This window comes from Mycteria americana, chromosome 16 (genome assembly GCF_035582795.1).
Source record: "Mycteria americana isolate JAX WOST 10 ecotype Jacksonville Zoo and Gardens chromosome 16, USCA_MyAme_1.0, whole genome shotgun sequence".
NCBI classification, from domain to species: domain Eukaryota; kingdom Metazoa; phylum Chordata; class Aves; order Ciconiiformes; family Ciconiidae; genus Mycteria; species Mycteria americana.
Genome location: NC_134380.1, coordinates 266631 through 285000, shown reverse-complemented (window position 1 = coordinate 285000; position 18370 = coordinate 266631). Strand labels below are relative to the sequence as shown.

At 41.0% G+C, this 18370-nt stretch overlaps 1 protein-coding gene across 1 annotated transcript; it reads left to right on the top strand.

Moving 5' to 3' along the window:
• The first annotated feature begins 115 nt into the window (after positions 1-115).
• On the top strand, positions 116-14192 carry GSG1L2 (GSG1 like 2). The gene is made up of 5 exons (XM_075518773.1): positions 116-425; positions 2028-2075; positions 4491-4643; positions 8845-8956; positions 13937-14192. Exons 1-5 carry the CDS (start codon positions 116-118, stop codon positions 14190-14192), a joined length of 879 nt encoding a protein of 292 aa, XP_075374888.1.
• The last annotated feature ends 4178 nt before the right edge of the window (positions 14193-18370 follow it).

Sequence of the window (18370 nt, the reverse complement as noted above, 5' to 3'; positions counted from 1 at the left end):
TCTGAGAGGAATGAAGAATGGGATGGTAAATACAGGCAGGTGTTTCACCAGGCAGATATATACGTAGCTTTGTAGAAGGTCGTTTCTAGAATAATTGAGAGTGCAGTCCTGGAGGATGCCAGTTTCAGTCCCAGCTGCAGACAGACGGCAGAGAGCCTCAGCAGCATTTTTGCTCAGTTTTCTCTCTTTAGTCTTCTCTATTACAGCATTCAGTAGCAGTTACTGGTGTGAAGGGATGAGAAAAGTTGCCAAACCTTTCTGTACAGGACAGAGCAAAGGTAATCACTGCATCCGCTTTAACAGCCCTGATGCCAACAACAGCGATGCTGTGCAGTATATTTGGGAGACAGGAGATGACAAGTTCATTGACCGAAAATTTCATGCTGGGATTTGGTATTCCTGTGAAGAAATTATAAATGAAGAAGGTGAGTAAAACCATGTAAATTTACTTAAGAAAGTAATCAGAGTTCTTCCTACTTATTTGGTGTCACCTTCCTCTTTGCTGCAATATTGTGTATGTATTTTAAAGGAAAAAGTATCCTTAAAAAGTTGCTCTTCTCTGGGAAGGGGGATCTTAGAGGGTACTATCTAGTCAATTCCTAAAAAATTCCTAATAAATTCTGCAAAGAACTTTAGAGTGACAGGTTGTAGTACAGATGAAGAGGGTTTTTTTATTCTTCTAACCCGAGCAGTGAGTTAAGTTACTTTAACAGCAAAGTGTTTTATTTTTCTGATGTTTTTAGTCCCTTAGGCAAAATGAACGTTTGCCTTAAATGATTGCTTATAATTCCCTATGGCAACTTAAAAAGCACAATGTGATCTTTTGTTTGTTTGTTTTAAAAGTCATTTGAGCAATTAAATCTGTGAGATCTAAGTTATTTCATGGATTTCCTCTTAAGCACAGGTCTTTCTACTTTCTTACTGTGATCTCACCTTTCATAAATCAAAGCAGAAGAAGATTATTTTCACCCTGCTAAAACATAATTTGGAGACTTACTAGTCATGAGTGGTGGCATTTAATTGAGTTTCACACTGGTAAGTAAATGTCAGTAGAATGAAATTAGCTTGCCATTAAAGAAAGCTTCTAGTTAATTTTGGAACTTTGTATGAGGGAATTGCTTAGCTGGCTCAAGAAATAGGGCATTTATTGTAAATCCAGATCAACACTAAGTTTTTCCCCTTATTGTCCTGATCGGTTTACAAATGACAACTAGAACAAAACTTCAGAGAAATCAAATCAGCTGTCATCTGTGCTATAAAATGCAAATATTTTCGCAGTCACCTGTCCTGAAAGTCCAGTCCTACCAGAAGGTCTTGTAAGTTATGCAATTTTAAGGGGATAAATGTCAAAGATCAGAGCAAAATACATCTCCAAAAGACATCTTTCAGGTGGTGATTGCTATGGATACTGGGGTTAATTTGTGCATCTGCTATGGCAGTTCTTGTTTTCCAACTTGATGCAGTTAGTAGCTGAAAAAAACCACCCTGTATTTTCAGAGCAGAGCAGAATTAATTCCAAGAGCTTTGTTCACAGCATCTGTGTGGGGGTCAAGAAGTCACATGGGTTTGAAAATCAAAGCTTACAGAAAGAAATCGCAATCAAGCTTAGAAGAAATTTGTGTGAGCAGCAGTCTTGTTGCTGTAAGGAGAGCAGGTCTTCCTTCACAGGGAAGATGGTATACAGGCTGCCAGTCTTTCAAAGGAATTGATCATTTTCCCATTCTGGCTTTCACAGCTACAACCTTTTGGAAATAAATGTATAGCCTTTCTCCAAGTCTCCCAGACTCTGGTTCTGCCTTGAAAAAGTCTGGAAAGATTCTCTAGCTAAGTCCCAGGAGTAGGTCGATGTACCAGCGACTCTGTGTGTACAAACAGACATCAGAAATAGTTTCTCCTGATCATCTCAGTTTGTGCTTTTATGATAGATTTTCTGTTCTCTGCTTTCTATTAATCTATTTCTTTAGAACATTACAGAATACAAAATAATCCTGAATTTTCTTTTAAAATACATTTTACTTTTTTTTTAGGTGAGAAATGTAGAAGCTTCATCAGTCTGACTCCAGCTGCTGATCGAGGTAGATATGCATATTTTGTTTGTGTAAATAAAACTTTCTGATCATGTTTACCAATATAAATATTCTGTATTTTGATATAAAAAATGCTTACTTTAATCCCACACAGGTTTTTGTCCTTTATTTAGTTTTTCAACTTCAAAATGAAGTCCACATGACTTAAAATATGAATCCATGTCTTTTGAAAACACCCCATTTGAACATGAATGTTTTTAAAAATTACTTTGAATATGGGTACTAGAAGTCAAGATTTGTAAGTTTTTGCCCCCTCTCTCCTCATACCTCCATATTCACAGAGTCAGGAATTTTATGGCTTGCACCATGCAGCCTGGGAGGGACCTGCAGAGGGACAGGCAGTGTGTGAACAGGATGCTGAGGGGACTTGGGTGAGACGTCTTATGGACCAAACCAATCTTGATGGCAGTCTGAATCCCCCTCCCTGTACCTTACACAGAGCTGTAAGGAGGCATTTCCGTTCTCCTGAAAGCAGGGAGTTGCCCTCTTTCTTTCAAAGAATGGTCCATGTTCCTATAAAACATGCCTGCGGATGCTGTTAAGCGTCGCCCCCCTCCAATCTAAACCCTATCACTGATGTGGTTAGACCAATCACTTTGCAAGTGGCTGATCCAGAAAAAAGTCTTCCTTCTTCCCCAGCGGGCTGAAATTGCATTTACAGGATACTGGGACTGGAGTACTTTCCTGGATATACAATTTCAGCCCCTTGGGGAAAAAGAAAGACTCAGTATCTGAAGGCTAGTCCTCTTTCCCTCTATTTATTGCAGCTTGACACTATGCACAAATATTTCAAGATTTTTATAGCGTGAGAAAAAAATATAAATGAGATGTGGTTCTTAGTCACACAGACACAGTCCTCAAAAAGGAAGGGTGGATTATGGGCCCTGCCCTGAGAGCTCCTCACATGTGAAAATACTGGTGGACATAGTGCTGAAACTAACTCTGTGAACAGCATCGGCAAATGCCCCAGGCACCTGCACGTCAGATCAAGACACCTAAGACAGCATCTAGGTACCTGATAACCACATTGAGAAGCTACCCCTGAATAGTGAAATCCTGTGTGGAAATAGACTCCTGCCCTGCATGGGAGAAGAGCAAGTTTGTGTTCTGCACGTGCATATGGCTGCTGCGTGCACAAAACTCAGGATGCATCAGGCTCATCCCTGCTGAAATTATCATCCCTAGGCATCATACACAGGGATTATCACAGTTGTTCAGTGCATATATAATGATGTCTCACTTATCAAAAATGTTAAGATGCAAGCTCTCATAGCTGGAGCAGCCAATACTGTTGGGCAACATAACATCTGGAGTTCCTGAAAAAAATTAGAATTTTTTACTGAGGCAAAGATTTGCTGGGCTGGAGAAATAAACCTTGCCCAGGAACCCCCACATAGCCTGGCCCAAGAATTTAATGTCTAAATGGCCTTTGAATCAGAGAAGTCCCAGAGACACTGTCAAAGCCTGCAGTAGGGCTTAGGTACCACACAAACATTGTTTACTGCCACATATACTGCTCAGTAATCAATTACATGTCTTCGCAATGTTTCTATTTTTGAGTTATGATTTTTAGTATATACCTTCACGTGAAATCACTATTTGAATCTACAGCCAGGTGTCTCAGGACACACTTATTTGTTTTTAATAAGGTTGGGAAGGTTGCCGGCCAGTTCTTGCTACGATCTGGACACAAGAAGACCTCCTGCTCCTGACTGTGGGACATTAGCATGCTAATAGTAAAACAGCAGGCTGAGAAACTTGGGAAGATTAACTTCTTGCATAAGATGTAATTAACAGATATCCAGAAAGAGATGAATTAGCAGATAACCACAGAAATGAATCTCAATGAAACCCGGAGAGTGTCTGGGTTCATGAAGGCTTCTCTGTCCAAAAAATCAGGATCTTGTTTGGTGGAAAATTAAGCCCACGGGGAAGATTTTATTTACTGACTAGACCCTCAGGCCATGTGGCTGTGTGCATGGTCTTGCAGTTTGTTAGCTGGGTAACATGGTCTTCTGTTTTGGTACACTTTTTCAGCAACCGTGATGTTAACAACTAGATAATTGGATAGTAATTCTTCTTTTTATATTAACTTTGGTTCGTGGTACTTTTAGGGTAGCTACCAAGTATAAAACCATACTGCCCCACCTTGTACTGTAAGCTTCTTAAGTGTATAGCAGGAACGTGCAAGTGCTCTTCCACTAAATGGCCAAATCAATAGGCGGAATTATAATTTAGGGTGTCCATTGACCTTGAGATCTTCCTATAGATGTTATAATAGCATCCTCACAGCCTTTGAGCTTTTGTTTAATATTGTGTAAACAATATAAATGAAGAAGAAAGAAATGGTGAAAATACTAAATGACTGCTTGTAATATCAGTGCTATTGATTTGGTTTTCCAGGGGTTTTATGGCTGTCTATTGTAGCAGAGCTTCTGTACATCATTTTGCTTCTGACTGGAGCCATTCTTATGTCAGTGGAAATGTGCTACTACAGTACTGTCATTGATGGGCTAAAGATCAACGCCTTTTCTGCAGTAGTCACCGTATTAGCAGGTACAGTTAAGGATCGCAATTTATTACATCCAGAAAATGCAACATTGATAGACTTCCACCGGAAAATTAATAACAGTGTCCAAGTTTCAAAACTATTAGAACACCTATGGAGACACTAACAGTACAAGATGTGGCAAAATTGTATGGAAAATATTATTTTCATTTAACTATTTATTCTTATTCTTATTTTTATATTTTATATTTATAGTTTTTACTAATTTTAACTTCATTAATTTAATTTTATAATTTTTAATTTCATTGTCAGGTTGGTTGTCAAAGATAAAGTAACATATTTTTCCAAATAACTTGATTTTTGTATTTCTAACATGCTAAGTATAAAATTAGCAATAGCCAAATTAAAATAGCACTTTTAAGAGGTAATAAAATGTGACTGGATAATTGTTAGTAGAGAATCATCATTAAAATTCTCTTTCATTTTCTGCATATTACTTCTTAATCCAGTGCTATTTAATCATAGGATCCTAGGCAAATTTAGTTTGGAAGAAACTTCAGAGAGTCCCTAGTCCAATCTGAGGAATCTGGTCTGAATTCAGTGTTGACTGTGTGTTGAGTAGGAGGAGGTTGGACTAGAGACTTCGGAAGGTGTCTTACAACCTGAAGTACTCCGTGATTTTGTCTATATTATAGAATTGTTCCTGACAAGTGTTGCAGTAAAACCAGCAATTAAGGGTAACATGAACAAAGTTTCATAGAGTTATTAATTTTAGAGCCAGAAGCAATCATAGTGTTTATTTACTATAACTTCTTGTGCAACACGTGCCACTGTGCTTCATATGGTCAGGATTGTTTAGAGTCCAAAGGGATTTATACTTGGTGAAAGCATATCTTTTAGAATGGCATCTAACTGGAAGTCAAACACCTGGCAGATGGCAAAGAATTCATCTCAAGATTGTCTTTCTCTGTCAAAATTTTGGTCTTTGATCCTAATGCTAATGTTTCTGGATTTAGTGTTCATGCATTTGTGATTGTTGTGCCTTTCTTCATGAATTAAAGATTTTATATTATACTTTTTCCTTTTAAACATAGTCACACATTTAATTAATTTGCCAATCTCATTTTTGTTGGCTAAAAAAATCAAGTTTATTAAATGTCTGACTGTGATAATGGGGAAGAAATAATTTTCTTCCTTTCTGCAGAAACCTTTGAGTAGTTGAAGACAACTATCACTTCTCTCCTTCATCTTCTCCAAAAGAAATGATTGAGAAACGTGTCTTATGACTTCACATGTATTTCTAAGACCTCTGATCACTCTCGCTGCTCTAGTCTTTCTGTAGCCCAGTTTTTGCACAATATTGCTAGAGGGCAGTGCTAAATGTGGATGCCAGGCCGAACCTGCAAGGACTTTAACAAACACAATTTATATTCCAGATGGTGACTTCTGAAACACTCTAGTTTTGCTTAATTTTATGGAAGTGTGTAAAACTTCTAGGGACCCATCACTCTGCCGTGAGTTAGGCCCAACTCTCTTAGAGCTGTCCTGACAGATACTTGTCTAGCCCCATCTTAAAAAAATCTCCAAGCCCAAAAAACCACCACCACCAAAAAAAAAAATCAATGCTCCCACTTTGGTACTAAAGTTTCTGTCACCTTCTTAGGAAATGTAATCCAATTCATACCATTCTAAAGGTTTTCTTCATGTCTAATCTAAAGCCCCAGCTGCTGTAATTTTTTACAGCATTTCTTTTAGGATACCCACCTACAACAGAGAGCAGATGATCCCTTCCTCTTTGCAATTAACTTTTACACGTTTGAAGATTGCTAATTCAGCTCCCTGTAGTCTGGAGAGCAGTCCCCAAACTTTGCTGCCTATGAACTCTGAGAACCTGCTGGAATATCTCCTTTCTTCTGAATAACTTTCCTGAAAGGTGTCCAACTAGTTAAAAATCTCTATTATCGCCAGTTCTACTAATTGCTCAAAAAAAGCCCCATTTCTCCTGTATCTCACCAAACCTCATGATCCACTGGCATGTCTGTTTCCAAAGAAAGAGTACTGAGCTTTATCCAACTCTTTAGGCAGTTTTGCCCAGTATTAGCAACTTTTCCCTCTCCCAGTATTCATAAATACTAACTGTTACTAATATTCTTTTTGGTTTTGGCATGTACAGCATTAAGAAGGCTTACACAGCAAGCAGCAAGCTTTTCCTGAACATTCTGTTTACTTCCACTAGTGAAATTTCTTGAAATATTAAAAAGTTGAAGAGCATCTGCCTTAGCTGTTAAACTTATGAATAAATCCTTTGTAGATACAAACCAAATCTAGTTGCCCTAATCTGTAATGAAAATGCAATTTCTTGTACAAACATGCTCTCGATTCTAGCAGACAAATGCAAATTAAAATTCAGCTACTGGAAAGAGTAGCTGCATAATTCTAGCTATATTGAAAATACATAATTAATTAAAACTGTTACAGTATTTAACCATTGAAAAAAACACATTAAAGCTAGTGTTTGATTTCTCAGTTTAGCTCAGACTGAATAAAATCCTAAAATGTATGTTCTAACTTGTGCAGAACATGGTGACTTAAAAGAAGAATCACAGTGTGAAATTTTCTGACCATAGGTATGTAGGTTTATAATGTCCCACATGCAGCTCTTGACTCTCCAGAAATTATTATTCTAATTTGTGGGTGTTTTCTCTTAAATACAAGTGCACTGCCAGTTAACTCCACTGCTATGAAATGCACATTATTGATACCACTGTCCTGTTGCCCTCAGTGGCCTTTGATGAAATGAACATTGACAGACACCCATATATGACTATGCTTGCCTTTTATATTTACATTAGTTAAATTTTCACCATTGCTCAGTCACCAAAGTGCCCTGATGCCAGTGCTGAAATGTTGAACCTGACAGAATTTAATCCTTGTACAAGAGCTAAGAGGAGAGCTCCAGCGCAGGAGCTCAGGTTCACACTCCAGTTATATGCATTTCTAGGCAGCCAGACTGGAGGATTCAGGACAGACATTCGTGTAACTCAGAAATGGCTATGACATACCACCTCTGTCGTGAGCGATGGACAACTGGTCTCTGTTCTGTAATAGCCACATCGACAGTCAAACAACTTTCTCCGAACATTTATTATCTCCGAGTCTATTAAGAAATGTGCTCTCAGGCTGCCAGCTAACTACCGAATGCTGTGTTCCACAGCATGAAGCCTCTTGGCTCTGGGCTACATAAAAGGGCTCTCCGAATGGCCTGTTGATAGCGTTTCAGGCAATACCAATATTGCAGGGAAGATGATTTCCCAGTGATTAATGAAGCCAGGTCATTATCAGCCCTGACTTGTTATGCGCGAGGACGTGTGTCCTAGACTGAGAGATACTGTGTGCTAGCTAGCAGGTTTTGTAAGAATTCATAAAACAGACCTACTTTAGGAACACCTAACAAATTGGGTCTTGTGACTTTGGTGGGCGACCGTTTGCTCTGAGAAGCTAATGTGTTTTCGACGGTGGGATAGTTGATACTGCAAGGGTATTTACAGATTTGTAAATGAAGCTGGAAACAAAAAAACAGATGTTCACAGGGAAGTTCACTACTGGAAGATAAAATGCTAAGGGAAAACAGATACCCTTAGGATTAGGCAGCAGCCTAGTAGCAATTCTGAAAATTAAATGATTAAATATAAGCCCCTTTCATAATGTAGACTTTCAGTGGTTTTTAATGGCCATTAAGTGTTTGTTCACTTTTTCATTCACGTACATAACGTTGATAAATACGGCTGCATTTAAGGCACTGGGAAAGAGCATATGGCTGCATGCCTTTGAAAAGTCTTTCCACTGAACAATAGGAAACTGGGGGAAATGTGTCCTGTCAATGCAACTGAGTGATAGTTTGTTGTAATGGCTGATCCCTGCTCAGGGTTGAATTACTAAGACATTTTCAGAGGATGAGAGCCAATCAGCTTGTTACCTTTTAAAATCTATAGGCTGCATGTCCCATTGCTCCCCTAGATTCCTCTAGCATACAGAGTAGGTGTCAAGGGACTGTATTAGTGATTGTATTGGCAAATACATGACACATAAATACACTTAGATTATAAAGTGCAGTATTTTTGAGTGATTTATAGAATTTAGATACTTCATAAAACATTCTTCAGGAGCTCAAGGGACAACTGCAAGAAGTTGACAAACAAGAATGTCCTGAATTTACATTTTCTAATGTTCTTATATTATATTTTTTAGGTCTTCTGGGCATGGTTGCTCACATGATGTACACAACTGTATTTCAAATGACTGTAAATCTTGGTCCTGAAGACTGGAGACCTCACACATGGGATTATGGCTGGTCCTATTGGTACCTATTGGTTTATATTTGGTTCTTCCATTACATTTCGGTCACTTCACCCTATGATCAAGGGACGTATACCTAATTTATAAGGAATGGGTCTACCTTATTTCACTCCTGGGGATGCAGTTCAGTAACCAGCTGTTTTTCTCCAAATTCAGTTGTCTTAGATTATTGCATAGAATGTATAAGCTTGTGAGTTTTGCATTTGCTATCCTTTAAACAGTACAAAGACCTCCAACTGCTCTGCACGAAGCAGAGGTTCTTCTCCAAACACATGAGACCAAGGTTTAATACCCTCAGTCTCCCAGGACAATTGCCTTGCATAAGTTGTTTAAAACTCCCTCATCTCCCAGGACAATTGCCTTGCATAAGTTGTTTAAAACTCTTCCAGCTTTAGCTGTTCAGGCTGAATTTTTCCTTATTAGGTATATGCTTCAGGTTGTTGCATCTGGAACATTTCAGACAACAAGGTTCAAATTTTTGAAAACAGGCTTAAGAAAACCACATTATTTTGGCCCTATAAATAATTGCAACATATCCTCTGGGGAGATCTAGTGAATTTATTAAGAAAGAGGGCTGTTCAGAGGATTTTTGCTATAGGGATATGTCTTTGAAAATCCATCAAATTTGAGCAATAGCAGGCATTTGAATGTTCAGGTGCTGGAAATTGCTGCTATTTCCCCAACTGTGACTGAGAAAAAGATTAGAAACAACTGTATTGGGTTAAATCCAAAGTCAATCAGGATCAATATTTTGGGTCAGTAGAGCAGAGCTCAGGCTGATTATCTCCTTCATACATGCTCTGACAGCCGAGATCACATCTCATTGTCACTCATTCTTGTTGCTCTTTCTACTTTTATTGTACCATTATTGAACAAGAGCTTATAGCCGTATGCAGTCTTTATGATGCAGACTTGCTAGGGATTTTTGCCGTGAAATAGAGGGGTTTTTTGTCTTTTGTTCTGTTACTTTTCACCTTCCTAATAACTCAAATCTCATTTGAAGGTCACTGTACATTGCTCTGCGTCTTTCCAGGCATCTGTTTCCCAAACAGCAGCAGTTTGTTTGAAGCTATTGTTACATGTGTATAAATGGAGATGTTTCTCTAGTGCTTTCAGAGCACTGAAGGATGGGCCTGGTCAGTACTTCCAAGCTGGAGATTAGCCAGATCATAACAAATGGGGTATCTTATCCTGTTTGTCCAGCAGATGAGGTGGCCCAGCACCCGTATATCATCCACTTGCTCAAAGTGGAAAGGGTGATCCCCCATCTGTCAGGAAGAACTGGTCTGAGAAGCTCCAATACCAGGTATCCAGACAACACCCCGGACAATGTCCAAGGGCTCCTTGGATACCCTCAACAGGTATCATAGGAGCTGTGCAGGATCCTCAAGTAGTACCTTCTTCCCTCCTTTCAGACTTAGATACTTTTTTTGCTTCTTTGACTCTCACTGCTTCCATTCATTCATGTTTTTGTTCTTGCAATAATAATTTAGTTTCCCTTGTTTGGGGCTCTGATCTCTTTTCTGGGAGGTCTCTCCATTTCTTTCATGAATAGGATTAGGCCTGTTTTTACTCTAAAATCAGTAAGAAGAGTGGTCAGTGGAAAGAGGGGGAGTGTTCCTTTGTTACTTCCCCCTTCCTATGGGAGTGGAAACAGAAAACTGCAGACTGGTACTGAGGAGCCTGTTCCCTCCTTTCCATCCCACTGGGCGGAGAAGAAAAACACCCAAATCACTGTCACTATTGCTGTTGCTGACACAACTCCATTGATGCCACTATCGCCACCATCTTCATGTTCATCACTGATGCCATCACTGCTGCCACTACAGCCAGCCTTCTCCTGAGCACCTGGCCTAATGACTTTTACTATGTGGCATGCACTCAGGAATTGAGGACTTCATGGCTGCCCTCTAATGATTCAGTGCAGTCTGGGCCATTGGATGCCTGAAGAAATGCTTCTACCAACACAAGACTTTCCAGGCCATCAGTACCTGCATACAGGAAGACATCGAGGAGGATGGTCTGTGTGGTGCCTTTTTTCTAATCAATTGTACGCTCCATTTTTCTATCAAGATTCACTTCTTTCCTTTTCTCAGCCTAAAAGGCAGCTACATCACCCTGTTCAATAGTAATTGAAAAATAAAGCAAGCCATACATACAGGTGCCTCATTTCCTTCTCCCAGCTGTCTCCTTTGGTTTCTTTCCATTTATCTCCTTTCATATATAATGTTGTCTCTCTTCTGATAACCTACATTTGCACCTCCCTTCCTGTTGTATGAACCCTCATCTTCAGCCTCCCTTAGCTGCTCTCCCATTGACTGCATGTGAGAATCTCATCTGATGGTAAGAGAGAAAGGACGCTGAAGCTATTTGTCTTTTGCAAGAGGAAAGAGAATGGATGCCAAAAAAAGGGGAATTAATGATTATAACTGACACTCCCTTTCTAATTACCTCAGCACCCACTTGTGGCCAACAATGTCACCAAGACCATGACAGGGGCATGGGCAGGCAGAGGCACAGGCAAAGACTTTGCTACTTTTTCATTGGGACTTATAATCATCTCCTTAGTAGCCAAAGAAAACAAAGAATTGGGCCCATGGCAGCAACTTTTCATCCCAATCACCAGACCTAGAAGAGCAGCTATTCCTGCAAGAACTACTGAGAACTCTGTCTTGGATCTTTTACCTGCCACAGTTCCCCCTCTGTCCTCACATCCAGCTGCTGTGGCCAGGGTTTTTCTTCCACCTGGCCCAGGAAGCATGAAGACCTTTCTTCTTCCTTTGCAGTGCTGGAATTGCTAATGATGGGTACACTTGCTCTGTGGTATCCCTGAACATCTCTTCAATAAATCCCTCCATATTTCTCTTTTCTCTTCTTCAGCAGCTTTCCTGGAGGTTGAAAGATGTTTCTGTTATTGGTGAATCTCTCACTCTCCTTTTGTTTCTCAGACTGAGGCATCCTCACATCAAGAGACAACATTTTCTCTCTAAAGACCTGCCCTGTACTAAATTCCCATAACACACCTCATATGGGATACTCCATGCAGTAAAAGGAAAACCCATAATCCAGCTGAGCTTCTATCAGCACTTCCCTTATGCAGATGAATGACTGGTTGCTTTAGTTTGCTTCCTTGCTGAGTCGACCTGTTTGATTTCCCCTTTTGTCTTTTGTCTCTGGGCAGAATTCAAATTGAATGCTCTCCTTGAAGCTGAATTTCCACTGCAGCCAAACTGCCCTTTATTCTCTGGGTCTCTCAGTGACAAGACTTTGCTCACTTCCTTGCTCAATTCTCTTTAGTCAGATGGGGAACCCCCCAGTTTTTCCAAATTGTTTATGGAAAAGCAAAACTTCTGGCAAACACTTGGAAGAATCACACTGATATCCTTCTTGTATTGTCAAAGGAAACCATTTATTTCTGTCTTTTGTTTTTTCTCTTTTAACACAGTACCTACAAGAGAATCTGCTCATAAGAGATTAATTTATTTCAGTCTTTGCTAAGAGGCCTTTATAGAAGCTTTCCTGAAATCAGTTTCTTACCCTTATGTCATTGAGTCCTTCAAAGGGCTTCAACAGATGGATTAGGAAAAGCACCTTCAACAAAAGCTGTGCTTCATAATATCAGTTCGATCAATTTGTCTACTAATGCTACTGTGCATCAGTTATTCAGCCAAAAATGCCTACTACGTGAGGCAGGACTACTGTAGACCTGCCACTTTCATCTCATTCCAGAGGCTGAATCTCCAATTTTTCTCTACTATGGTTGGCTTAATCCACAGGTTACATACCACCGTAGGTAGGCCTGCTGTCCCATTCTTGCTCCATTTGCACAGGAAGGTAAATCTAACTGCTTCTAATGATTTTCCCCTATTCTTGCTATCTCTTTGTTATAAGAGCTCTTCTGCGGCTCCTCACATTTGAGAGTTAGTCAGGGTGTAGTTTAACTGACTTTAGGAGCAAAGATAGCTTAAGCTGCTCCCCTTCTTCCTGCTTCTAGGAGCCCTTCACATCTACGTGCCATACTCCACCACCCTCAAATTCTGTCAACGCATCTGGTTGTCTGATCATCCTGGAAACCAATCCTGGCTAAAAATAATGCTAAAAAAAAAATAAAATAAAGAAGGAGTTATTTAAAAACCTAAATGAGTTTGTTGAACTACAGCAAGCATGTGGGAACAAACATCTCTGAGGGAGAGGAGAGATAAGCAGGAGTTTCTTAAACTGATTTCTCCACCAAAGCACATGTGTTGTTAGATAATCGTGACCTTGCCATGTTAAGAAAGGCTCTGATGAGTAAGTTCCTCTACTGTGAACTCCAATTAATTCCACTGTGGCCATATTTTTGCATGCTACTTTTACACCTCCAGCATGCATTGCCCAGTCAGTAGTCTGGAAGTTTCACACATTTTTGGCAAATTGTACCTCAACATCATTCTTCATTTCTGTCTTCTTATGGTTTTACTTCTAACATTTCAGAGTTGATGTCCTTTTCTCTCTGTTTAGTCATGACCTGTATTTTCTCAGGAATCCATTTCGGTGCTCTGAGCCCGCTTTAGTCAGCTATTTAATTGTGCCTTCTCTTTTCTTTTTAACCTTTTTGGATAACTGGCACACATTTTTCTCAGTGTCACCTGTGGGATTTGTAGTCTCAATAACTGCATCTTTTAATTTTTTATGCATCCTCATTTTTTTATAGTTCCTCTTTCTGATATTAAGCTGTAAGAAGAGTAAACAGAGAAACTGGAGGTAGGGTTTCATTAAACAGGAATGTTAAACGTGACTATTATAACCACTATGTAGAGGTCAACTACGTAAATCAGGTATGTGGATGGTCATTAACCAAGACTCTTTCTTCCTCCCCCACCATGCTCCTCTTTCCCTAATATACACCAATACAATCACATGTATGCAGTATTTTCAAAAATAAAATTGAAGGACTTAGATATGAAATGTTCTGCTAATTTCTGATAAACCTTTTTGTTTATAGCCTCGCATGGGCTTCCTTCGCTTGCTGTATGGCTGCAGCTGTCACCACTATTAACAAATACACAAAAACTATTTTGGAATTCAAGCACAAAAGAAAAACACTGGAAAGGAGTTTAAAGATTAAATACAAGTTTTCTGATCATACAGCTCCAGAGAAAGCTTGCAATGTGTATGTGAACTCTTTTCACAACAGTACAGAGGACCCTGCACACCCAATAAAAGGCTTGCATCATCTGGCCACTATTTCAGTTCTGTAAATTTGAACTGTATCTCAAGGCATCCTGTAAATCATAATACTAGATCAGAATGAAACAGTATTAATTAATAAAAATGTATATTTGTGTAGCATTAGTTATTTTTCTTAATAAAGAAATTATATTTCCACGAATGTTTCACGGAAGTCTTAGTACTGGAAAAGTAGATTCAGGTGTCTCAGTTCAGAAGACGACAGTGACACAGGTCTTCCACTGCTCTGATTTTCAAGCAGTCTCTAATGCTAATATAAAGTATGTGAGTTTGTTAGAATTTCAGAGCATTATGGATTTCCACTCTAATTCTTTATTGAAAAGACTGTAAAAAATCCCATCCCAAACCCAAAACCCACAAAGGGCAGGGCAGCAAATAAGGCAGCCCACATGTGGTGCATGGCTTGAATAATTTGTTTGTTATTAAAGGTACAATCTCTCCAGGGAATCTGTATTCCAGCTTATTATTCAAGAGTTTCACCATATGCATACTGGTAGGATTTGCTGTGAAAGAAAGGCTAATAGAGGGAAGAGGCTTTCAATGTAAATACTACTCTTTTAAAACGGCTAGGAAGGCAAATAGAAATCTAGAAGATACATGGTTGTAGACAGCACCTATGGTTGCTGTACAGACTCTATACATGGTTGTAGACAGATTCTATACCTGGTTGTAGACAGACTCACCTATGTAATTCTCTAGGTATCATTCTGACAACAGTGTCGGAAAGAATCAAAATTTGATTTGTGATTATTACACATGAAGAATAATCTACAATCACATTAAAGGTGGGAAAGTAGCAATGATTATGATCTTCATAGAGCAGGAATATGCAGCTGCTCCGCTCTGAGGATCAACGTCAGCTTCCCCATGGAACTGAGCCATGTGTGCCTACTCTGTTGGACACCAGGTTTTTTTCATTGTTGTATGAATCCTCCTGCTAATGAGCCTGCTAGGAAATGCACTTGTGAATGCTGGGTGGCAGAAGCCTTACACAGTATACTGAGCAGCTCCGGGCTTTAGAATAATCACTATACATTTTTTTCAGGCAAAACAATCTTAACATAAATATAGTCTGAACTTGTTATGCCAGCAGGATCCATAGTAGGCCAGTTTACGGCCAGTGATAAGGTGGAGCTGATAATAGAGTAGCACAATTAAAAACAAGTAGCTCAGAAGGAAACCATGGGCCATTAGTGGTAAAACAGGAAAACTGAGAGACAATAAGGTGAGATAACAAAGCGACACATAAGCCAGTCTCCTCAGAAGGGAGGTGGTGGGTGGTGGGAAGCCCACCAAGGGGTGGCAAGCACCTGTGCCCAGCCTCCATCTGCTATGTAACTGGCCCTTGGGAGTGCTGTGACCACAGGACAGGCAGTTTGTGGGCCGGATGCAGGCAGGGGCCTCAGACACTGCTTGGACTGTTGCTGGCTGCTGGTGCTCGCAGTTTGTGCAACAGTTCTGGGCTCTGCTTCTAGTTCTTCTGGGAGCAAGTTCAAGGCTCCTCAGATCCAGGTTGCAGGTGGGAAAAGCTGACTCCCGATCAGGGAGTTTTAAACACTCATCCAACTAGTGCTAGGGACAGAGCTATATGACTGCTGGACTGCAAGCCTAGGGCCCAGAGCATCGCTCTTCAAAGCAGCAGAAACTGCTGAAGGCAGTGTGTGAGCGCTCAGCATTGGTGGTGACATGTCAGTGAGCATTGCCCCCAGCACCAACTGGAGAAAAAAGTCCCAGGCACAGCAGACGTCTTGGCCCAGACTGGGCTCCCGAGGAGGGATGCAACTCTCTGCGTCTCAGGCTGCAGGAATTGCCTGGGGCCGCTTGCTGAAGCTGGAGCAGGTGAAGGCAGCATCCTTACCTGTAGAAGGTGTGCTGTGGCTGAGAAGCTCTACTGAAGTTAAGGAGCTCTGGGAAGAGGTGAGAAGGCTGCATAGCGCAAGGGATGATGAAAAAGAGATTGACAAGATCTTCACAGAGACACTGCAAAGGTGAGACCCTGAACCCCTATAAATGCCCAGAAGGAAGAGCAGCCAGAGACTGTGCTCACTGGAGACTCCCAGGACCAGGAATGTTGTGGCTGGATGTTGTGGCTTCTGGCAAGACAAGGATGACTCTTTCTCCATTGGCAGATCTGCAACTGCAGAATAGTTTTGGTCTCTGGCAGCAGGCAAGAGGCTGGGGAGCGTTCAGAGCCAGCTGAGCCTGAAACATGCAGCAGAACCAGGGGAGCATGGCAAGTGACAGTAGTGGGAGACTATGTCTTTCAGAGTTGGAGGCCACTCTCTGGTGACCTGACTTACTATCCAGGGATGTTTACTCTCTGTTGGGGGCTTAGATCTGAGGTGTTTCAGGGAGACTGCTGAAGCCTGTCCAGCCCTCGGACTATGATTCCGTGCTGATTATCCATGTGGACACCAATTATACTATCAGGGAGACCTTGAGCACGTGAAGAAGATGGTGAAGGGTCTAGAGCACAAGTCTTATGAGGAGTGGCTGAGTGAACTGGGGTTGTTTAGCCTGGAGAAAAGGAGGTTCAGGGGAGACCTTATTGCTCTCTACAACTACCTTAAAGGACGTTGTAACGAGGTGGGTGTCAGTCCCTTCTCCCAAGTAACAAGCCATAGGACAAGAGGAAATGGCCTCAAGTTGCGCCAGGGGAGGTTTAGATTGGATATTAGGAAAAATTTCTTCACCAAAAGGGTTGTCAAGCATTGGAACAGGCTGCCGAGGGAAGTGGTTGAGTGACCATCCCTGGAGGTATTTAAAAGATGTGTAGATGTGGTGCTTAGGGATGTGGTTTAGTGGTGGACTTGGCAGTACTAGGTTAATAGTTGCACTTGATGATCTTAAAGGTCTTTTCCAACTTAATTCTACGATTCTATGATTCTATAAAAGTGACTATATGACTCTGGGGGGTGAAGGTGTAGGATATGAGGGCCCAGGTGGTGTTCTCATTGATCCTGCAAGGGGAAGGGTTGGGAGTAGGGCATGGATCCTGTGGGTCAACACTTGATTGTGCACAGCCGGTCCTGGTGACAGGGGTTTGGCTTTGACAACTGTAGGTCTCCCTCAGAGGATGAGGAACTGCTGGGGAGAAACATGGTCCACTTGGCAAAGCTAGACAATAGTATCTTTGTGATCAGGCTGGCCAGCCTGTTGAGATACACTTTAAACTAGGAATAATGAAGGAGGGAGATTTTGTCATGAGGTAGAAGTCAACAGTGATGGAAAACAAAAGGTGCAAGGTGACAGGAAAAAATGAGACCTCAGGATGATAAAACAGGGTAAAGAAAAACCCACCTTAAGTGTATCTGCACAAATGCAAACAGCCTGGGAAACAAGTAGGAGGAACTAGATCTCCACATGCAGTTGATGAGCTGCAATCTCATTGGAATAAGAGATGTGGTTGCACAACTGGGCTGCTGTGATTGCTGAAGATTAACTCTGTGGAGAAGGACTTGGGGATCTTGTTGAACTGAGACCACAGCAAGCTGAAAATGTGCCTGGCAGAAAGCAAGCCAAGAGCATCTTGGGCTGTATTAACACAAACATACCCAGTAGATCCAGGGAAGTGATTATTCCTCCCCCTTAGCATTCATTACATGACATATAGAATACACTGTCCAGTTTTGGGCTCCACAACCCAGGAAATACAAGAACAAAGTGGATTAAGTTCAGCAGAGAGCCACCAAGGTGGTGAGGGGGCTGGAGCACATGTGATACGAGAAGAGGCTGAGGCTTTTTCTGCCTGCAGAGGAGACTTCAGAGGGACCTGAAGCCCTCCAATATCTACAATGTCTAGCAGTCTTCCAGTTTCTACAAGAAGGTTATTTATTACATGGAGCCAGGCTTTTCACGCTGGTGCGTGGTAGGAGAATGAGAGACACTGAGCATAGGTTCAGATAAGAGAGGCTTGGGCTGGATATAAGGAGAAACTTTCCCATCATGAGGATTGTCAAGCAGTGAAAGAGGCTGCCCAGAAGAGGCTGTGCAGTCTTCCTGCTTGGAGGTTTTCAAGACCTGACTAGGTAAAGCCCTGAGCAACCTGGTCTTACCTCATAGCTGATAGGAGGGTGGAGCAAAGACCTCCTGAGGTACCTTCCCACCTGAGTTGTCCTACAATCCTTCCCCTGCTGCCTCCCAAAAATTGAATCTAGTGTTTGGAAATATTTGGAACCTCTTTTTTCTG